The sequence below is a fragment of the Molothrus aeneus genome, chromosome 22, assembly GCF_037042795.1.
Source record: "Molothrus aeneus isolate 106 chromosome 22, BPBGC_Maene_1.0, whole genome shotgun sequence".
In the NCBI taxonomy this organism is placed as follows: Eukaryota; Metazoa; Chordata; class Aves; order Passeriformes; family Icteridae; genus Molothrus; species Molothrus aeneus.
The window spans coordinates 5,983,186-6,005,126 of record NC_089667.1 but is presented as its reverse complement, the minus strand read 5'-3'; the positions used below and the strand labels follow the sequence as shown (position 1 = coordinate 6,005,126).

The 21,941-nt window shown below is 54.5% G+C and overlaps 2 protein-coding genes across 5 annotated transcripts in view; one reads left to right on the top strand and one right to left on the bottom strand.

The window, feature by feature from the left end:
* CBL (Cbl proto-oncogene) overlaps positions 1-7,486 on the top strand; it is a 37,640-nt gene extending 30,154 nt beyond the window's left edge. The window contains exons 15-17 of one of the 2 annotated variants that reach the window (XR_010784889.1): positions 125-307; positions 2,829-6,569; positions 6,612-7,486. Coding sequence is in view for 1 of the 2 variants with exons in the window: in XM_066564287.1 (XP_066420384.1) it covers positions 125-307; positions 2,829-3,109 (464 nt within the window). In the remaining variant the exon portion in view is untranslated. Of the gene's footprint in view, positions 1-124; positions 308-2,828 lie in introns of both variants that reach the window. The other variant, XM_066564287.1, reaches the window with a different exon arrangement.
* MCAM (melanoma cell adhesion molecule) lies at positions 6,988-20,268 on the bottom strand. 3 transcript variants are annotated; one of them, XR_010784890.1, is made up of 16 exons: positions 20,139-20,268; positions 16,325-16,452; positions 16,005-16,218; positions 15,842-15,912; positions 15,674-15,761; positions 14,526-14,705; positions 14,321-14,448; positions 13,621-13,780; positions 13,409-13,530; positions 12,994-13,132; positions 12,610-12,731; positions 12,392-12,530; positions 11,601-11,745; positions 11,126-11,243; positions 10,197-10,515; positions 6,988-7,420 (listed from the first exon to the last, which is right to left on the bottom strand). XR_010784890.1 is itself a non-coding variant. In XM_066564289.1 (15 exons), the coding sequence occupies exons 1-15, from the start codon at positions 20,203-20,205 to the stop codon at positions 10,486-10,488; spliced, it is 1,851 nt and encodes a 616-aa protein (XP_066420386.1). In that variant the 5' UTR covers positions 20,206-20,268; the 3' UTR covers positions 9,412-10,485. The 3 variants fall into 3 exon arrangements, 2 of the variants coding, with proteins under 2 accessions (XP_066420386.1, XP_066420387.1); XM_066564289.1 differs by lacking the exon at positions 6,988-7,420 and having other exon boundaries at positions 9,412-10,515; XM_066564290.1 differs by lacking the exons at positions 6,988-7,420; positions 11,126-11,243 and having other exon boundaries at positions 9,412-10,515.
* Between the last annotated feature and the right edge of the window lie 1,673 nt (positions 20,269-21,941).

Here is a 21,941-nt window from a genome sequence, read left to right as displayed (position 1 = left end):
AACTGTGAGGTTTTAACAGCAAAACTTTAGTTTGGTGTCCTGTCAGTGCTTGGAAAATGAGGGAGTGGAGTCTGCCTTGAGAGACAGCTCAGCCCCAGAGCTCAGCACGTGCCTCCTCTTGCAGATGAAGGGAGCCTGGCAGCAGCCACTGCCAGCAATGGCCCTGAGGAGTCAGAGAATGAGGAGGATGGCTACGATGTGCCCAAGGCTCCGCTGCCCGTGGCCGTCGCTCGCCGCACCCTGTCTGATATCTCCAATGCCACTCCTGCCTTCAGCCGAATGTCCTTGGAAAACGACCCTGTCACAGGTCAGAGAGCTCTCCTCCCTCTTCTTGCTGCTGCTGCCTGGCTCTGCATCTTTGAAACTTGTGTCATTCACTGAAGATTGTGGATGTAAGGTGTAAAATCAGGTTTATGAGGCAGAATTGGTTCTTAGGTATTTTGTTTGATTTATTTTAGCTTTTGTTTGATTTATAGCTTGGAATGTGCTGCCTTGGTCATTTAATCCCCAAGCTTGCAAATCACACTGGAATCTCAGTTAGGAAAAGCTTTTTTCAGCTTAAAGTATATTCCTTAAACCACTGTTTCCTACAGAGCATAGACTGTTTTGGTACCATGGTGTACCTGGTTCTGAGACAGGATTTCCCATCCCTGGAAGTGCCCAAGGCCAGGTTGGATTTGGGGTTGGAGCACCCTGAGATAGTGGAAGGTGTCCTGCCCATGGCAGGGGGTGGAAGGACCTTTGAGGTCCCTTCCAACCCAGACCATTCAGGAATTGTGTCCCTGTGCCAAGTGGAAGATGCAGGGTTGGCCTGGCAGGGTTTGTGGCACTGCCAGTGCCTGCAGATGGCACAAGAGTTCTGCACACAGCTCCTGATGCTCTGAACTCCTCTGAGCAGGGACCAGTGGCTCAGCAAGTTCAGCTTTTTGTCCCTGGGGAATAGAGGACATGGTGTCCTTCTGGCTGCAAGGCACATTCTCTGAGGGAAAAACTAAAGCCTCGTGTCTCCAAGAGCCTTTCTGAATAATGATTGACTTATTTCCTGCTCAGCAGCTCTTAAGGAAGCTCTGAAACTCTTTCTGTTGGGGGTTTTCAGTCTGTGCTGGTGATTTGCCAAGCAGCAGGAATGAGTTTCTTGTTCCTTCTGGAAGCAGAACCTCCTGTACCCAGAACCCCTTCCCCCAGTGAGTCTTCTCTTCTCCTGCTTCACCATTCCACTTCCCTGACCTTCTTTAGCACAGAGAAGAGTTTCCTAGTGCAGAAAAGTTCATTATTTTTGCCCCACCTCCCTTTTTCACTTTTAAATCTGTTCCTGTGTCTGTAGAATTTGGCTGAAAGGGATAAAAAAGAAACAGGGCAAGTCCCACCCCCACCTCCCAGATGAAGTACTGAGTTTAATCATTGACACTCTGTTTCTACAGCCCTGAAATAACACTGCTGTTGTCCTGCTTTGGGGCTAGGAAAATGGAGAATGTGGAAAATGCTGATTGTTACTGCTGTGGGAAGCAAGGCACTGGTGCAGGCAAGCCTGACTGCTGTGGGATTCATCTTGGCAGATTTATGCTCTCAGGAGCTGGACCCTGCAGTTTTAATTAATGATTTACCAAAATAACTGTCTTAGCAGTTGTCCTTTCAGACTGACCCGTGGTCTCTGAAACTTGATCCAGCTCAAGCTGAAACAGCAATTCCAGAAGGCAGTCTGGGGCAGAGGAGGGGGCAGACCTTCTTCTCACATGTACAAAAAGCTTTTTATGTGTGAGAAACTTCAATTCTGAAGATGAGGGAGCTGGACTGAGCTGTGGTCGGTGAGGAAGCTTCAGGGAATCTGGTTCCTGAAGAGCTTTCTCTGTCTCAGGGCTTTTGGGGCAAGTTTTTGAGAAAAACCCCACAATGCTGCTTCTCTGAGCAAGCTGCAGTGCTCACTCTTAGAAAGGAATTGTGTGGACGTGATTTGTCTGTTGTACTCCAGTTCTCTGCCAGAAAACTCTGTGAAGTGCCCTGAGGACTTTTTCCGGGAGACAAATAAATCTTTCTTTAAGGTGATGTCAAACATCCGAGTAGAAAAGTTTCCTGTGATTGGCAGAAAATGCTTTCTGCAATGATACAGGAGGTTAAAACTCAGAAATGTCAGATGCTGAGTGAGCACGTTAAACAATGTGTATTTTCCTTGGAGAGTTTGGTGACTTGTTTGGTTTATTGGCTGTTATTTCCTCTTCCCAGCAGTGCATGATGTGGCTGCAGGGCAGTGTCACATCAGAATGACTCAGGGAAAAGCAGAACAGGCTGAGCTTTATTGATCAGCCATTAGGCAGGCAGAGCTTCAGCAGAGGAAGAGGAGAACATAATTCAGTTGCTGACCCTTCAGAGAGCATAATTCAGTTGCTGAGCAATTGTGGTGGGAGTGAGTTTGTGCACACAGAGACGAGGGAGCAGCCTCTGGACGGTTAAACCGGGGGGTTCTGTCTGATTCTGGAAGGAAATGAGGTGTCTGGTGCATTGAATATTCACTCTGTCATTTTTTCTGATTCTAAGGCTGGTATCTGAGCTCTGCTTACACACATAGATCCTATGCCATTTTTTATGTGGTTTTATCTTACTAAATGAGCCTGATGAACCTTGTTAATTAAGAAAAACCTCCCCAGCTGTTTTTGCACCCAGGTGGGGAAGCTGAGCAGCTTGGGAAGGAGGATAAAGGGCTGGAGAAAGCAGCAGAGCTCAGTGACAGCTTTTTTGAAGTGCCATTTATCTCCCTGCTGTCATCTCAGCTTCGTTCCAAACAAAATTTCCACATCTTTCTGTTGAAGTGATGCACTTGTTTCTCCTGCCAGGTTTTTCAGACGGCTCCCAGGTCCCCGAGCGGCCGCCGAAGCCGCTGCCCCGGCGGATAAACTCGGAGCGCAAAGCCGGGAGCTGCCAAGCAGGAGGAGCCAGCAGCGGGGCCAGCTCCTCCCTGCACCTCTCCAGCGAGATCGAGAACCTCATGAGCCAAGGCTACTCATATCAGGACATTCAGAAAGCTCTGGTCATTGCACATAACAATATTGAGATGGCCAAGAATATTCTGCGGGAGTTCGTGTCCATCTCCTCCCCGGCGCACGTGGCCACATAGCACACGGGCACCTCACACCTGAGCTGCTGTGGACCAACTGCCTGGGCAGCTGCTGCCCAGCTGTGCACCAAAGGGGAAGGGGGTTCCTTTAGAGACTTCGTGCTGAGGTCAGTCCTGCCTCTTGAAGAGAATCAGTTATCAGGTTTTCGTGGTTCCAGATTTCAAAGCAGTGGGATGGAGCGGAGCGGTGTTTTATACAGTGTATGTCTTGGAGTCCTTTACCCCTACCTCTTGTCTGAGAGAACAGATTTATTTCCAGGGTGTTGGTAGAGAAAGGTTTCGTGACGAGGGATCCCCGAGCCGATGCCCTGGAGGCTGGGGGGAGTTGTTTTGTGCTGTGAATTTTAAGTGGATGCTCAGAGAAACAAAGTCTCGAGGTCGGTGTGGTGTGTCCTGTGGTTCATGGTACTAGGTTTGGATCTGTTCGCTGCTGTGTGTCTGGCTCAGGCTTTTCAGAGAAGCTGGAAGGTCACTTTCTGCTGGGAATTTATAGGAGACCTTGGAAGAATCCTTTGATTGCTTCCTGTTGGCCGTGGTGTGTCCCTCTTGCCTGTAATAATAGCAGTTATTGCTTCTGATTCCAGTCCTCCCTTGCTGCCTGGAGATAGCAGGACGAGTTTCTGTCAGGGGTTTTGATCCTGGCGGTTGGATTTCTCTCGTGTGTGTGTGTGTGTGCTCTTGCACTGGCAGCACCAGGTTCCAGGAGCTGGAGGAGCTTGGAGTGGTTTTGAGGGGTGGGAGAGGGGGGCAAAGAATTTGAGCAAGAGCAAAGAACTGGGGCTGCTGCTTCTCCTCTCTTAGCCTTGAGCATTTTGTGCTTCAGTGCTCAAATTTGATTTGTGGCCCTGCTGGGCTGGAGCAGCCGTCACTGACACTCCCATTGCTCTTCCCTAGGAATGTTGCACCTGGTAAATAGGATGTTTTATTTATCTTCATTGCATGGTGGCTGTTGCAGACTAGTGGCCTTCACACACATTCCTCCAGAGAGCTTTTGCAGGAGCCATGTCGTGCCAGGATGTTTTGTGGAATTGGTAGATGCAGCTGATGTGTTTGTTGGAATTTCACCTGCTTTGCAGTCCCAGAAGTGCAGCAGTTCTCTGCATGGCTGTCCAAACAACATGGGGGCTCTCCTTTCCATTTCCATTTCTCTAAGGTGTTGCCAGATCTGGTGTTAAAACAGACCTGGGGAAAAAATTCTGTATTTGTGAAGTGATCACATGGTTTTAAAGGTCAGAACTCAGCTGTTGCATTGGAAAAACCTGGCTTGCCTACTCAGCTACTTAACTCTGTTCATATTAGAGGAGTGGATGGTTCCTTTGGAGAAGATTTAGATCCAGGAGGCACAGACAGATCACAGCCTGTCAGCCTGAGAGGCTCTTGGCCTTTGGAGCATGTCCAGCATTATTTGCCTCTCCCTGAGGTCAGCAGAGGTCACTGGGCTAAGGGCTGCAGTTGGAATATTGCTGGAGTGATTCTGGCACTCGGGGGCACTCTGGCCTTTTGAGGAATCCAGGGGCTGGGCCAGATGGCCCCAGTGGCAGAGAGCCCTTCATGAGTGCTGTTAGCAGGGCAGAAAGTGGATTTGAATTCAAGCTGAGGTTTCTCTCTAGACCTAAAGCTTTCTGAATTGCTGCAGGACACTTCCAGGCAGGCTGAAGTGTCTCTTTACTCCTCTCCTCTCTGTAGTGGAGAAAACACTCAGACAGCTTGGGGAGCTCTCCTGCCACGTCCCTGACCCTCCCTTGGCTGGTTTGGGGGCAGGGCTGGCACTTGCCAGGCCTGGCAGTGGGCAGGGGGGTGCTCTGCAGGGCACAGGGCTCGGGCACAGCCCTGGGCTCAGTGCCTGGGGGAAGAAGGAGGGGAGGAAGAGCTGCTCTTCCTCGTGTGCCCCCAGTGCAGCTGCCAGGGGTGCCAGCCCTGCTCCCTGTGGGATGTGTGGGAGCCTCTGCAGGAGCAAGGCCAGCACTGGTGCTGCTGAGGCAGGAGCAGGGGACAGCAGGAACAGGGGACAGGGGACAGTTGTGTCACACTGGGCAGCCTGAGCAGCCGCAGTCCCTTGTCCTGCAGATCCAGGTGCAAACCCTTTAGTGAGGGGTTTATTTCCCTTTTTTCCACACTCCCACTGGGCTCTGTGTTGGTTTGGAGCCCTTTGGTGTCTGTCCTGCTGTGTGAGCTCAGTGTGACTCCTGCCATGGCTGAGCCAGGCTGACCCAGCCAGCTCCAAAGCCTTAACTCTTGTCCTGCCCAGCGTGTGTGGCACCAGTGACTCCCTGTGCCCTCCAAGCCCCTCAGGGCAGGCTGGCTGTAATTTCCATGAAATCCTGCTTGGCAGAGCTGTTCCAGGCCTGTCTTTGGGGTCTATGTGCCAAGAGATGTTCCTGTGGGTGTTGTTCTGGGTATTAGAGATTAGAGAGAGCAATCTTTGTGGCATGTATCGCTGATTTCTCTGCATGTGTCCTTTCTGTGCACTTGTTTATGTCTCAAACTGATTTAAGAAACTTAAGTCTTGCCTTTTCTTCCTTAGACACGTTAAGAATTTGCTGATTCCACTGAGGGCAGCAGAGTCCTGGCCATGTCTTGTGGCTGTGCTCTGCCAGCTCGATCCAGGCCCTGCCCAGTGGATTTTTCTTGTTCTTTCTAAGCCCAAGATTGATTGCTCTTCTTTCCCTTCACCTCCCTCTCCTTTATTCTTAAGAAAATTACCTTTCTGATGCTACTTTAAAAAGGAAAAACAACCCAAATGTCTAGTGCCTTTCTTAAGGGGATGCTGCGTGGCCAGGCTGGATCTGAGGATCCATCCCTGTGGGGAAATGAGCAGAGCTGGACAAGCAGCACCAAACTGCTTTGGGAAGGGTGCAGAGGAGGAGCAGGAGAGATGGGCAATGCTCACTTGGACTCTGACACTGTGTTTTGTAGCATTTCAGCCGTGGAGCTTCCGTGTCTGGACTGGAGCTGAGCCGAGCTCGGGGCCAAGTCAGGATCGTGGGATGGGGTAAAAAATGCTGGGGGTGTCCTGCAGCTGTCCCTGAAAGGAGCGGGAAACACTCCCAAAAAGAGTGGGAAACACTCCCAAAAAGAGTGGGAAACACTCCCAAAAAGAGTGGGGAATGTTCCCAACAGGAGTGGGGAATATTCCCAACAGGAGTGAGGGAACACTCCCAAAAAGGGTGAGGAAACACTCCCAAAATGAGTGGGGATCACTCCCAAAGGAGGGGAAACTCTCCCAAAATGAGTAGGGATCACTCCCAAAGGAGGGGGATCACTCCCAAAGGAGGGGGATCACTCCCAAAGGAGGGGGATCACGCCAAAATGAGTGGGGATCACTCCCAAAGGAGTGGGGATCACTCCCAAAATGAGTGGGGATCACTCCCAAAGGAGTGGGGATCACTCCCAAAGGAGTGGGGATCACTCCCAAAGGAGGGGGATCTCTCCCAAAGGAGTGGGGATCACTCCCAAAGGAGTGGGGATCACTCCCAAAGGAGGGGGATCACTCCCAAAGGAGTGGGGATCACTCCCAAAGGAGGGGGATCACTCCCAGCAGGAGCTGTGGGAAGCAGGAGGTGCCCTCCTGAGCAGGATCCAGGTGATTTCCCGTGTCCAGAGCAGAGCAGGAATCCCCAATTTTCCCCTTTTTTAGTGCATGTCCTCAACCCCAGCCCTCCCCAGGGTCAGACAGGCTCAGGGCCCAGCATGTGGCTCCTGCAGCAGACTGGTGACATTTCTGTAGCTCATCCTGAGGCAGGCTCCTTGCTGTAAATGTGGTTTGATTGGTTGCTTTGTTGGGTTTTTGTTCGTTTTATTTCTTTTTTTTTTTTTTTCAGTTGAGCAAGAAAAAATGCAACTCCCAGGGCACCTTCTCAGAGGTGCCACTTTAAAGATTAGTGGGGAATAAGGACATTTATTTTTAAAGTTCCTCCTAGAAATCTTTTTTTGTTTGAAATTCCCAGTGGAGGAAGAACTGCTGTTACTGTTGTTCTTTCTCATGGACAAATACCAATTTGTAAAATATCAGTGTTAAAAAATGTTGAGATTTTCACGAGATATTTTAAAAAAAAAAAGTATAATAGTGTCATTAATATAAAATTATAATAGCAGTATTTAATCCTTTCAGATCTGTAAAGAATAAGGAAAAACAGAAGGTAAATATTCTTACAGAGAGTAGCTGAGCTTTAAGGTTCACTTGGTTTAAAGTCCTCATTTTGTTTGCAGATGCATTGTTAATGTTTAGAGGTTATACTAATGTTATTTATTAATTGTTTCCATCCTTGTATGCTGCCCACTAAGAGCTTCTTTGTTTGGGATTTCATTCACCTGTGTCAGTAAGAAAGAAAACAAAACAAAGTTTTATTTTTAAATAAAATTTCCTTTGTTGTAGCAGATGGTGTGTGTGTGTTGTGGTGCTTCTGTAAGTGCTGGAAAAAGAAAATTTTAGGTTTTCAATCTCCTGGATCCTTTGCAGGCTGACTTTGGAGTTATTTTATAATTATCACCACAATTATCTGGTAAATTCAAATTTATATTCTAGCCACTGACAGAGGCCAGGAAAGATTTATATAAAGATTATAGTGATTAAACATATTCTGAGAGATTCAATGAATAAAAGCTCTAAGCCAGCAGGCCCAAGAAGAACATGAAGTTACCACCCAGGAAGAGAATCCAAGGGAATATTCTGCAGACTTTTAAAGTTATTGCATGGAAATTATAGAAATAAATAAATAAATATCTCACACAATTCTAGAATTACATGTGTATGAATTACAATTCTAGAATAGAGTTATTAGAATGTATTATTAATAAAGATAGGAAAAGAATTATATATATTTGAATCCATTCATTGAATACTCTTTGGTATCTATTCTTATATATCAATCTATGAATATTTTACATAGAAAACAGATATAATAAATCCAGGCTGTGCCACACTCCAGCCTTCCAGAGGGGCCCAGAAATGGAACAAACAGGGACACACTGGTCCAGGGGACAAAGGGGACATTCAGGAGCCAGGGGAGCCCCCAGAGGGGTCAGGGAGGGTGTCTGGGGCCATGGGCGTGACTGGACTGGGGAGAAACCTCTCACAGAAGCCACTGAGGGGTGAAATGAGGAGAAAAGGTTACCTGAGGTCATTTGAGGCCCTGTTCGGGGTTACTTGAGGGCATTGGGGTCGTCCGAGGTCATTTGAGGTCCTGATCGGGGTTACTTTAGGTCATTGGGGTCAATCGAGGTCATGATCGGGGTTACTTTAGGTCATTGGGGTCAAGCGAGGTCATGATCGGGGTTACTTGAGGTCATTGGGGTCATTTGAGGTCACAGGGGTTACTTTAGGTCATTTGAGAATTTTTTGGTTTTCCAGGGGTTACTTTAGGTCATTTGAGACCCTGCTCGGGGTTACTTTAGGTCATTTGAGGCCCCGATCGGGGTTACTTGAGGTCACAGGGGTCATTTGAGGTCATGATCGAGGTTACTTGAGGTCATTGGGGTCATTTGAGGTCATGATCGAGGTTACTTGAGGTCATTGGGGTCGTTCGAGGTCATGATCGGGGTTACTTGAGGTCATTGGGGTCGTTCGAGGTCATTTGAGGTCCTCATTGGGGTTACTTTAGGTCATAGGGGTAACTTTAGGTCATTTGAGTCCCCAGTAATTAATCAAGGGCTCAGATGAGGACACAGGAATTAATTCTTGTGAGCTGGGCCAAAGGAGCAGGGACACTTTGGTGTCACCCATTATTTACCCTCTGTCCTCTCAGGGTAGTGACAGGGGGTGGTTATCAGCTTTATTAATATTTTTTATTAATTAGTAGTGTTAGTTTATAAGTGTTTATTATTATCTCCAGTATGTACAGACAGTATTGGTGTCAGCTATTGATTCAATTATCAAAAAATTCTAACAGTCAATTTTATTTACAATATTATTTTTTAAGATCCAGTGGTACAATCACTTATTGCAGCCTAGAACTAAGATTATGTAATTTGAAATTATTATTATTATTATTTTATTTTCTTATTTTTTATTTTTATAATTATACTTATTTTTATAATTTTTTTATTTTATTATAAATATATTTTTATTATTATTAGAATGGACATATTTGTTAGCATTTATAGTAATTAGTGTATTATTAGCAGCCACAGGGGCATAAATGGATCCTCTTGGAAGCTCCATGCAATTATGGAATGCCCTTCCCACCTTCTGGCTGTGGGAACAAACTCCACCACTCAGCTTTGAATCCGTACTTTATTTTCACATATATAAAAAAAAAAACCTTGCAAGTATCGGACAACCAAAAAAAAAAAAAAAAAAAAAGAGAAATAAAACTCCTGGAAATGTACACACAATCCAACAAAAATATATATAAACCAAAGCTTTTGCTTTTGGACACCACGTGGAGCAGGCGGGGACAGGTCCCCTCTGTCACCCGGGGGACGAAGCCTTGTGGGCAGCAGAGCTCAGAGGAGGGGATGGAGGGGCAGGAGGGGCTGATCCCTCTGGGATGAGGCAGGGGAGGCTGGCACTGAAGCTCATGGAAGGTTCTTGCCCTTCTCCTCTCCTCCCCGTGGGGCCAGAGGTGGCAGCGGAGCACAGAGAGGAGTTGGACCTGGGGCTGGCAATGGCTGAGCACAAAAAAACCCTGAGACGTCACTGACTGGCCCTGTCCAATATTGAATTTCAACCTGTGGGAGCTCTGGGTCCTGCTGTTGCAGCATCCCTACAATGAACCAAATTCAGAGGGGAGAGAGAGCCCTGCCCTCGGGTCGGCACAGCTCCAAACCAGACACCCTCAAGCCTTCCTGGAGATTGGCACCCCCTCCTTGCTCTGCCAGGTCCTCTCCTCCTGTGGGATCACTGCACCACTGGGATAAACCGACCCAGGAACGCTTCAAAGACAAAGCCAAGCACTCAAACCCTCTTGGAAGCTGCAAACACCCCTCTAACACACCCCCCTTCCACTCCCCTCTCCTCCAACCTGCACTCACTACTGCTAAGGTGCCTCAGACATCCCAAAAACTGAATTCCACCAGCCTCTCTGAGCAAGGTCAGGGTAAAAAGAATGTGTCAAAACCTTCCCACAACATGTACAGAACAGATTACCTGAAAGAGCCTCAAATCATTCCACCAAGTAGGGATTAATGGGGTACAATTCTTCCTAATATTGCTGTGGCTTCTCTGGAGTAGTAAAGCGAGTCCAGCTTTGCTGCTAAGGCAACACCTGCGAGCCCAGGGCTGAGGTAGGGGCCAGGTGAGTCAGGGAGGTGTCCCCAGCACGGTGACACTCGGCTGGTCCCTGGCCGTGCTCCCCAGGGGCTGGAGCAGGGGTGGGAGAAGGCAATCCAAGAGCAGGAAAGGTTTGAAGGAAGAAAGCACTTAGGAGGTTTCCTCTCTAGTTTCTCAGATCGATGTATTTCTCGCTCTTCAGGTCCACCAGAAGAGAAAGGGAGAGGGGGAAAACACAAGGTTAGGGAGGAACACAAACCCAACCCTCTGCTGCAGTGACACACACAGGGGGGTGGGGACAGCTGGGGCAGCCCAGGGTGGCCCCCAGCCCGAGGGGAGGGGAGTGTGAGCTGTGCAGAGCCAGGCAGGGGCTCTGGCCTGGCCCGAGGCAAATAAAACCACAGCGGGCTCAGGGGTGGTGCCCAGCAGTGACGCTGAAAAGCTGCTCCATCCCAGGTGAGGGGCACACACATGTCCCAAAAGACTCATCCCAAGATCTCTGGCTCAGAGGACCCATTCCTGCAGCCTCTGCTCTGACTTCTGGCCAAACATCTTTCTATTTTAGCTCCTTCTCCCCTGGGCAGCCTGGCTGCTGCTCCACGGAAGGGGCAGAGCCAAGCAGGGCACTGCACGAGCAGAGCTTTGTCACCTCCCATTATTGTCCCCTCCCCTCCCTCCCACGGCCCCCCCGAGTGCTGCTGATGGATGATGGAGCCCGTGCAGGGTGGGCAGTGCCGGAGGAGGGGAGCAAAGGGGAGCAAAGCTTTACCTGGTGCAGCCCCGGGCGGTGCCGAGCTCGCTCCTACCTGGTCAGCTGCAGCTCTCTTCTCGCCGTTAGCGCCCTGCAGGAGCCCCGCCTCTTCGGGAAGTTTATCTGACTTAACTTCAACTACAATCTTGTCTTTACGGGCCTCTGGCTTTGTGCTAGGGGAGGGAGGTGACAATTTTGAGACGCGTTGGGGATACCCAGGAGGGCGCGTGGCTGGCTGAGCACTGGGGCTCCACCTCAGGGGACCAGAGCGCTGGGGTCAAAGAGACTCCAGCTCACAGAAAGCTTTGGGCTGCCCAGGGAGGGGGCCCTTGGCTGTTCTACCACTCTGCTGTCTCCTCCCTGCATGGCAGTGCCCTGTGGGAAGCTGGAAAAGCCGTGGAGCCCCTGAGGCCGTGCTCCCGCCCGGGCAGGGAGAGCTGGAGCGGTGAGATGGGATGGGATGGGAAGCATGAGTGATATCAGGCACCCCCAGCCCCACAGGCCCCTGGGGGATAGGTGGCAGTGCTTACATGTCCTGCTTCCCAGCACGGCCACACGGGAGCTTGCCTTTCTTGTGCAGGAAGTAGATGACAGCGCCCAGCACAGCCACCACGAGGATGGCCACGATGATGGCCACGATGATCACCCCTTGGCTCTCTGCTGTTGACTTTTGATCTAAACAGAACAGGGAGAGGAAGAAATTAATGCCTGTCCCACCATGACGCCCTCCAGCTTCCCTTCTGTGTTAGGAAAGGGCCCCTTCTCCCAGAAAAGCTCCAGCGCTTCCCCAGCTGCCTGCAGGATGCAGATTTCAGTACAGAAATGCTCCGTTGGGGCAGTTTCTGTAGGAACACAGAAATTCTGCTCTGGGCTGCCATGCCCCATGTGGCACAGGAGGGTGGATAACAGGAATTCCTGCAAGGAATTCCTAACCCAATCCACTCTGCTTCCTTGCCCAGCAGGTTTGGGCTGCAAGAAGCTGCACTGGGTGGCCTCGCTGAGGACAAGCAGGCAGCATTCCCCCGCTGGGGACAGAGCCTCAGCCTCCTGCCTGGCTTGGCAGGGAGAGAAACAGCAAGAGAAGCAGTGCAGAGCCAGCAGCCAAGCTCCCTCCCCAGGCTAGAGGTGAGCATAACTCGTGTCCTGACGGACACCAGCAGCAGACTGACCTTTCCTGATGGAACCGTCTGGAAGAGCAGGAAGGGAGGGAAACACACTGAGCTCAGCCCCCCCAGGGCAGCACGGCACAGCCGGCGCCTGGGCCAGGGGGGCCTGACACTGCTGGGGGGGCCTGGGACGGAAAGCAGGGCCTGACACTCACCCACCACCAGCTGGATGCGCTCCTCACTGACACCCAGCCTGTTGGACACCCGGCACAGGGCTCCTGCCCGTACCAGGTCGTGGCTCACCCGCACCGTCAGGTTGCTGGCGACGTGCTGGTTGTCCACGTACTCGTGAGCCTGGGCAGGGCAGGCAGGGCAGGGTTCAGTGCCTGGGCAGCCCCTGGGACATGCCAGGCTGGTCCCTCCCAGCTCTCACCGTGCCGTTGATGCTCCACTGGACGGTGGGCGGGGGGAAGGCGATGGCCTTGCAGGTCAGGTTGACCACCTCGTCCTGGCGCACGTACAGCGGGGAGCTGATGGCCACGATCCGCGGCTTCCCTGGGGGCAGGCAGGGGACATCAGCACCCACAGCTCCCAGGGAATGGGTACAGGGCAGGCAGGGGTCACCCTGCACCCACAGCTTGCAGGAAAATGGGTGCTGGGCAGGCAGGGGTCACCCTGCACCCACAGCTCTCAATGGAATGGGTGCTGGGGAGGCAGGGGTCACCCTGCACCCACAGATCTCAGGGAATAGGTACAGGGCAGGCAGGGGTCACCCTGCACCCAGGCCAGGTCTCTCTGCACCCAGGCCAGGTCTTACCCTCGACAGCCACGGACACCTTCTTGCTCTGCTCCAGCCCAGGCACACTCGGGGCCATCACCTTGCAGCTGAAGGTGTTGGACTTTTCAAAGGTGAGGTTCTTCACAAAGAGCTGGTTCCCTTCCACCAGCTTCTTGCCCTGTTGGGAAGGAATGTCCCCAACAATGAGCCCTCTGTGCCCACATCCCAGAGGGGTTCAGCTCTCCCACACACAGTGAGGGAGCCTGCAAGCACAGGAACCTCCCTGCAGTCCTGGCCAGGAGGTGACAATATTGGGGTGGACAATGCAGGTCCATGAAAGAGGGACTCCTTCCCCCGGCCTCTCAGGAGAGACAGAGCAAGATCCTGACTCTGCCTGATTTGCTGCAAAGCCCAGGCTGAGCCTGAGCACGACAGAACTGGGATTCCTACTCACCTTGTCATCCCTCCACTGGTATTTCAGGCCCACGGGGCTGTAGGCATCACAGCTCAGCATCACACTGTCCCCTTCACGAAGGGTCGAGGACGGCTCCATCTTCACATGGACCCCTTCAATGTCTGGGAGAGGAATGGAGACCAGGGCAGGGTGAGCAGGAGGGACAAAGCACCCAGCACGAGGTCCACAGGGTCCATTCCCTTCTCTCTTACAGTTCACAACAAGATCCACATCCTTCTCTATCTGTGACAGATCATCCAGGTCCAGGGACTGGCACTTGTACGTGCCATTGCTGGTCTTGTTCACGTCGTGCAGCCTCAGGATGCCGCTGTCGGGCTCTGCCAGCGATGTCAGATCCTGCCACTCATCCAGCTGCAGACCGTGGGCACAAAGCAGAGTGTCACAGGCATCTTTTATGGAAAATATTTTCTTTAGGATTTCAGAGGATTCTTTCCTCTGGAGAAGAGGAGAGGCCTCAGGAACAAAATGCAAACAATGGTTATCTGCTGCTGTGGAAAGCAACAGGTGCATCTGGGATTGGTCTCATGTGATTGTTTCTAATTAATGGCCAATCACAGTCAGCTGTCTCAGACTCTCTGAGCCACAAACCTTTGTTATCATTCTTTTTCTATTCTTAGCTAGCTTTCTGATGAAATCCTTTCTTCTATTCTTTTAGTATAGTTTTAATGTAATATAGATCATGAAATAATAAATCAAGCCTTCTGAAACATGGAGTCAGATCCTTGTCTCTTCCCTCATCCTGGGACCCCTGTGAGCACGGTCACAGCAGAGTCCTTAGCCCCACACAGGCCCCCTCCCACCCAGCCACTGCATCCCCTCCCCAGGACTCTCTGGGCAGGGGACAAAGAGCAACCAGGAGACGTTTGGTGCCCTGGTCCCCTCCAGCCTCACGTTTTTCTTAAAGAAGCTGAAGACAGGTTGTGGGTTCCCATCAGCCTCGCAGACCAGTGTCACGTTGTCCCCTTCCTTCACCAGCGTCGAGGACGGCATCACCTTCAGCTTCAGGTTCTCGGCGGGGTCTGGGCGCAGGGACGGGCAGAGTCAGTGCCAGCCCCTCTGCAGGGCACCGGCGCGGCCCCCCCGGGCCCAGACTCACAGAAGATGTTGACCTGGACGGGCTGTGAGTCCAGGGCACGCCGCTGTCCCCGCAGCCAGTAGTGCACGGTGCAGTGGTAGCGGGAGTGGCGGTCCTGGCGCGTGACGGGCGCGTAGAGCGCGCTGCTCACCGTGTACAGCCCGCTGGACTCGCGCGTCAGCGTCGACGGCATCGTCACCTCTGCGGGGGACACGGCCGCACGCAGGGCTCGTCACTGAGATGTTTTATCAGAAATCTTTGCCAAAAAATTAGGATTTTTTTCTCTTGAGAAGCTGAGGAGCTTCGGCTTCTCCGTGTTTTGTTGCTTTGGAGTGTGATTTGGAGAATTGTTTACCCAGCATGTGAAATTGTTTTTACTTGATGACCAACGACAGCCACCTGTGTCGAGGCTGTGAGCAGTCACAAGATTTTATTATTATTATATTTATTATTATGACTATAATTATATATATTTATATTTTATATATAATTATATTATATTATATATTTATTATTATTATATTTATACTTTTCTTTTCCTTGCTAGCTTTCTAATGAAAATTTTTCTTTTATTCTTTTAGTATAGTTTTAATAGATCATTCTCTTTTAATACATCTTTTAACCTATATATATCTTTTAACCTATATATATCTTTTAACCTATATATATCTTTTAGTATAGTCTTAATACATCATTTTCTTTAAATGTATTTCTTAACCTATATATATCTTTTAACCTATATGTATCTTTTAATCTATATATATCTTTTAGTATTGTCTTAATAGATAATTTTCTTTTCATGTATCTTTTAATCTATATATATATATTTAGTATAGTCTTAATAGATCATTTTCTTTTACTATATATTTTAATCTATATATATATAAATTGTGATTTTTAATATATATATTAAAATATCTTCATATATATGTGTGTATATATATGTATATATATATGTATATATGTGTATATATATGTATATATATATGTATATATATATGTATATATATACATATATATCTCACAAAATAATAAATCATAGAGTAAAGATTCTCATCTCTTCCATCATCCCAGGACCGCCACCACCACGTTGGCTCCCTGGGGTTCTCTGGCTGCCATCCAGCCCCCAGCCCCTCTGCTGACCTGGCTGCCATCCCCACCAGACTCACGGTTGTCCTGGGCGTGCAGCTGCTCCCCGTTCTTGTGCCACGTGATGTTGGGAGGTGGGAAGCTGTTTTTGCTCACACACCTGGCAATCTGTGGTGGCAGAGACAGCCATGAGCACAGGGCAGGGTTAGCAGGCAGCCTCCCTGTCTGTCCCCTGTGTGTCTCCTCACCTCTGGGATTTTACCGCTGTGCACAGAGATGCCTCCTGAGTTGGGCTCAATCTCGGGGGTCGTGGGGACCTCTGGAAAGAGAAGCTCACACATGTTAGGAGGGATGGGTTGGGATGGGATCCCAGCCAGCCCCCAGAGCAGCTGCCCGGGAGGAGTCACTCACTGTAGACGCTGAGCTCGGTGCTGTTCTCGCCCACGCCGTAGCTGCCAGCTCCAACCTGGCACACAAAGGTCCTGGGGTCCTGCAGTGTCACTGCACTGATGGACAGGGCCTTGTCCTCCCCCAGTGACAGACGCTTCTTGTAGTCCGTGTCATCCTCCAGGACCCCGCTGGCCGTGACGTGGTACAGCCTCACCTGCTTGTTGCTGCGGTCCACCTGCAAGGGCAGGGGCCAGGCTGGGCTGGGGGGCCCGGCAGGAAGCCCTGGGCTCGTTGCCACCCCAGCCCAGCTGCCAGAGCTGCTCTCCCAGGCCAGCACTCACGTAGAACCAGTCGATGTAGGTGTAGGAAGCATTCTCAGGGATGTAGAAGTTGCACTCGATCCTGGCTGTGCCCCCCACCTCCACTTCCACCACCGGTGGCATGGAGATCTCCAGCTTGCTGGCTGCAGCTGTGGGACAGAATTTACTGTTAGGGGCAGGAAGAATGGGGAATAATGGGCTGTCCAAGCACAGCCTGCCCCCATCTCCATCCTCCAAAAGCTGTGGGGCAGAGCCGTGCCTTGTGCTCTACACACCGTGTCCCAGCCCAGCAGGAGTGACAGCCAGGACCTCACTGCCACACTGCCTTCAGCATCCACAGGGAGCCCGTGGGCTCAGGCCAGCGATCCTGTACCCAAAGGGGGCACATGGCATGTCGTGCCCCCACCAGCTGTGTCCCCAGGACACCGTTGGGAGGCAGCATGTCCCCAGCCACCACAGCCTTGGCACTCCCAGGTCCCTCCACAAGCTCGGACCCTGCCACCCCAGCCGGAACCCAGCAGTCAAAGCATCCATGCCTGCAGCATTGCCAAGGCTTCCCCTGGCTGCTGCTCTGCTCCTGCCCAGCTCTGCCCACGCACGGCACAGGGACCATCACTGCACCCCACCTTCCTCCCTGCCCAGCCGCCCACAGCAGTAATGGAGCTGCTGGCCCTGCTCCAGGGAGGATGGGAAGGTAATGGCTATTGATCCAGGACAGGGCATGGAGCAGCTTCCCAAGGGATTGGGAGAGAGCAGCCCCAGCCAGGCACAGCAGAGACAAGGGCGGCACCGCAGCAAGGCTGGGAGCGTCACGGCCACCATCCCTGCCAAGGCAAAGGGGGCTCTGCACGCCCTGGGCTGGCACACGGCCCTGCAGAGGGGACAGCAGCCTGTCCCCAAGCAACAGAGCCAGCCCAGGTACGGGAGCTGGGGACAAGAGGCTTGGAGGAAGCAGCTGTGTCAACATCTCCCTTGATAGTGCCCGCTCTGTAACAGCCACCACGGCGACTTCAAAGGGCAGCACCGTGCCCACAAAATGCTCTTTGTTTGCAGTGGGTGTGTGGTGGCACAAAGCCAAAACACAGCCAGGAGCCCTTCTGCCACAGCAAAGGCCCCGACACGCAGGACCAGCCGCCTCAGAACTCCCAACACCCAGAGTTTGGCCCTTGCCCATCCCCTCAGCGTATCGCAGTTGGCACAGAAAGATGAGCAAATCACAGCACGGCAAAGAAGGGGCTGGAAAAACAGGTGAAAGTCCCAGAGATAAGCACACAGCAGGGCCAGGAAACTGGCTGAGAATACAAAGGAAAAGATAACTTTGCACAGGAGGAACTGCCCACCTGTACAGCCACGACCTGGCTGCGTGCTGCAGGAGGGCACCTGCACCACGGGGCAAGCCTGGGGCTGGGGTGTGTCCCTGCTGACCCCACACAGCCTCCCCTGAGCCCTGGCACTCTGGACTGCAGGCAGCCAGGCCAGACTTTGCCTCTCCATCATTTTCAGAGCTTCGGCAAGGGCCCCAGGCAGAGGCAGCCCCGGGGAGAGCAGCCGGCCCTCCCCCTGACCCGCTCGGCATGAGAGCCCTCAACCAGGCAGCGGAGCAAGCGAAACCATGAGCTCAGAGCTGGAGAATGGCTGGCATCCGGGGCTGGCATGAGGATCACAACCCTCCCAGCCATCCACTGCCCTTGAGGAGGCTGACACGGTCTCTGCAGCCCCCACCCCGCCTGGAAAAAGGGCTCACTGCTCCCCACCTCCTCCGGGACAGGCTGGAAGAGGACACAAGGGGACACTCGCAAGGTCCCCCACAACCCTGGTGACACGAGGCTCGCTTCTACAGCTCCAAGACCTTTTGCTCTGTGCGTGGGCAGGCTAAAGAGGCGCTGGGCACTGCCAGCCTGGCACAGCAGGCTCCGGGGACATGGCGATCCTCTCTCGTGCCCAGCACAACTGCAGGTTCGGTGATGGGACCTGGGCACATCCATCAGCCGCGCGTGGAGCAGCCCAGCTGCAGCACCGAGCCCCAGCCACCCCAAGTGCCTGGCACAGCTCCAGCCGGAGACCTCGAGATATGGTGCGGGCGTCTGCAGGGAGCGAGCAGGGAAGGAGGAAGGAGAGCCCCCGTGCCTTTTCCATCTGGCTGGCGGACAGCCGGCCGGCAGCCAGAGCTCCACAAGAACAAAGATTTGCTTTTAGAGCTGGGGAAGGGGGTGGGGAGCAGCACAGTCCCTCGCCAGCCTCCTGCAGAGCCGAGGTGTGCGGCGAGAAGGCGAGAAGTGCGGCTGCGTTGGCGGCACAGAGCCCCCGGCCCGGAGCGAGAGGAGAGAGAGGCACCGCAGGGCTCTGGAGCCGCACATGGGATGCCTGAGGTTTCCGTGGGTTTGTGTTCCCCTCTCAGGAAAACCAGCTGCGGCCAGATCCCGCCTGCTGCCGGCACAGCCACACATGCTACCCTCCTATTCCTTCAGAGAGCTGCGCAGATCCACCAGCCGGGGTGCCCCAAAAACAGCATCACCCACACCTTGTCTTCTTCACAGAGGGAAGAAAGAGGGCGCAGAGCCCCAGCCCCGCAGGAAGCAGCACCAGCAGCAGCGCCCGACACCTCCTGACACCAACAGCCCCCGCCCAGCCCGCACCCTGCCCGGGATGGGGACCGAGCCAGGGCTCTGCTGCAGCGGGGACCAGCACCTTGCACCCCAAAACAACCCCACCACCCTGTCAGGACCTGTCATGTGCAGCTGGAGAGGCAAAGCTCTCAACCCCACCCCGCAGCTGGGTGACAACATGCAGACACCTCTCTAAGAGCCAGACCGCGGGGCACAAAGGGATGGGGTGGCTCAGGCAGCCCCGGGGTGGGCTCAGCCCCCCGTTCCAGCAGCTCTGGCTGGCCTGGGAATGTCTTGGCCGTGGCCCCTTGTGCTTCTGGGAAGCATCAAGCCTTTCACGTGTCTGGGCTTCCAAATACACCGACGCCGCCAACCATTGAGAGACTCCTGGCTCGGCACATGGGCTGTGGGAAGGGGATCCCGGCACGGGACGGGGGTGGGAGCAGCCTGCTCTAGACTCCGCTCTGAGCCTGACTTTGGCTCCAACACCTCGGCCTGGGCAGGTTCCCAGCGCCGGGGCCACCTCCGCAGCTCAGCGGGGCTGGGAGCAGCCAGCGCACCGGGAGCGCTCCCGGGCTCCCGGCGAGGGGAGGGCGGGATGCGGGGAGCGGGGCAGGGCAGGAAGCGCAGCCACCCCCCGAGGGTGAAAATGGACTGGAAAGTGGATAAAAAAAGCAAGCTCGAAAAAAGCCAAGAGAAACACAGCGCTCAGGGGAAAACTCCTTAGAAGGAAAGGGGTGGATGCTTCCTAACAACAAGCAGCTCACCCCAGTGCGCGCTGAACGCACGTGGGTCACCCCTCAACCTGCGCGGCGCTGGGGGGGCTGCAGAGGGGCCCCCAGAGCGGGACGGGGCACGCAGACCCGCCCCGCCGCGGATCGCGGGGCCGCCCGGGCGGGGACACACGCTGGGAAGGGCCGATCCCACCTGGGCTGCCCCGACCCCGCGATCCGAGCATTCCCGGAGCCGCGCCAGGCACCGCCCGAGGGGCGCAGCGCTCCCGGCTGCCGGCGCCGCCGCGGCTCCGCGGGGACCCCGCTCGGGCTGGCACCTCGGCAGCTGCGCAGAGGCCAAGCGCAGCCCCAATGCAGCCCGGTGTCCCCCGGGGCGAGGGACATCCCCGCCAGGGCTCCGCGGCACCCCGGGGCGCTCCGCAGGTGCGCGCACCGCCCGCCCCGCACCGCCCGGGCCCGGCCCCGCGCTGCCCGGCCCTGCCCGCAGCCACTCACCGCAGCAGAGCAGGAGGAAGCAGCCCCAGCCCAGGGCGAGCCCCGCCGGCCGCCGCCCCCCAGCCATGCCCGCCGCCGGCCGCCCGAGACTGAGCGGGGCCGTGGGCTGACGTCAGGAGGAGGAGGTGGAGAGGAGGAGGAGGAGAGGAGGAGGAGGAGGAGGAAGGCGCGGTGCCTGCCCACCGCCCGCAGCCGCTTATCACCCGCAGCAGCAGCCGGGCGGGCGCCGTCGCCGCCCAGCCCCGCAGAGCGGTGTCCGGCCCCGCACGGCCGCGGGCAGCGCTCGGCCCGGCCCCCAGCCCAGCCCAGCCCGGCCCGGCCCGGCCCGGCCCGGCCCCCGCCCCGCTCGGACCGGCCCCAGCTCCGCCGGAGGGGCTCGCAGACCTGCCAGCTCCTGCCTGTCCGGGCGTGCACGGGCTGAGGCAGGCAGACAGCCGGGCGCTGGAGGTGGAATCGCTCACAGACCCAGAGAAGGGGGCCGAGGCGTGGGATGTGTTTTTCAGAGCGTTTGGGGAATGCCGGCGGTGCGACATTCCCTGAGAGTCCAATGTGCAGGTAGCAGTGGCGATAACCACAAGTGACCTAGTGCCCTGCTCAGCCCCACACTGCCCTAAAGCCCGGCCACAGCCGGGGGCCACCTTTGAACCCACGCCAAACAAGGACAGACTCAAAACACGCAGGCAAAACACTGTTTGTCATTGTCTGGGCTCCGACGGACACCTGGGGGCGGCTTGGGCTGGGAGCGGAGCAGGCTCGTGTCCAGGCGGGCCACCAGGGTCTGCAGGCTTCGCACCCCAGCCCCTGCTGAGCCTCGGTGTCCCCCAGCCCCGCCGGGAGCCCCGTGCTGTCCCCGAGGCGGGGCCCCAGGGTATCGCAGCGATCCGCGGCCCGAGCCCCCGCGCAGCTGTTGCTGAATGGGGCGGCTGTGCAGGAGCTGTTCCCCGCCGTGGCCGGGGCAGCGGCCTGGCCAGGGGCCGGCCCGGGGGCGGGGGACTCGCCGAGCTGCACAAGGCTCCCATTATCCAGGGGTAATCACCCAGCCCGGCCCCTCCGGCAGCCCGCGGCAGAGCCGGGAGGAGCACAACAAACCCCGCCAGGTGCTGCAGCACACCCGGCCCCAGCGCCCCTGCCCTGTCACAGCCTGGCTCCGTGCCTCAGTTTCCCCGGGTCAGTCACAGCCAGGAGGGCTGTTGGAGGACAAAGGTTTTCTTCACCTTCAACGCCGTTTCGCTCCCCCATTCACAGGACAGCCGAAACTCACTGGTTCAGATTCATCACACATGGGGACGCACCCAGGGCTGTGACAGTGCCCTCCTCCCGCTCTCAGCCCAGACGCTCTGAACTTTTGCACATCCTTTTCTCTTCTCCACTTGCTTTCCCTGCAGCATTCCCGTCCTCCGGCAGCAGGGGCTGCATCCCTCCGACCCTCCCTGAGCCGCTCCAGGGCCGGGCTGCAGCTCCCCCGAGGCACGGAATTCCTCCTGGGAATGTCCCTGAGCCTCTCCAAGGCCGGGCTGCAGCTCCCCTGAGGCACAGAATTCCTCCTGGGAATGTCCCTGAGCCTCTCCAGGGCCGGGCTGCAGGTTCCCCTGAGGCACAGAATTCCTCCTGGGAATGCCCAAGCACCTCTCCCACCGCCAGCCCCCTGTGCTGGCCCCCAGCCCCAGCGCTGCTCCCTGGCTGGTGCCATGCAGCAGCCTTCCCATGCCCTCCTCCTCCTCCTCCTCCTCTGCATGGCTGACCAGCACCAGCACCCCCCTCACAAGACTTTCCCAGCCAAACACACTCAGTGATTCATCGGAA

Coding starts and splice junctions, on each gene's coding strand:
- MCAM (XM_066564289.1), bottom strand. CDS start 20,205: ATGGCTGGGGGGCGGCGGCCGGCGGGGCTCGCCCTGGGCTGGGGCTGC. Junction 16,453..20,138: donor CTTCCTCCTGCTCTGCTGCG/GTGAGTGGCTGC, acceptor TCTGTCCCACAG/CTGCAGCCAGCAAGCTGGAG. Junction 15,913..16,004: donor CACCGAGCTCAGCGTCTACA/GTGAGTGACTCC, acceptor TTCTCTTTCCAG/AGGTCCCCACGACCCCCGAG.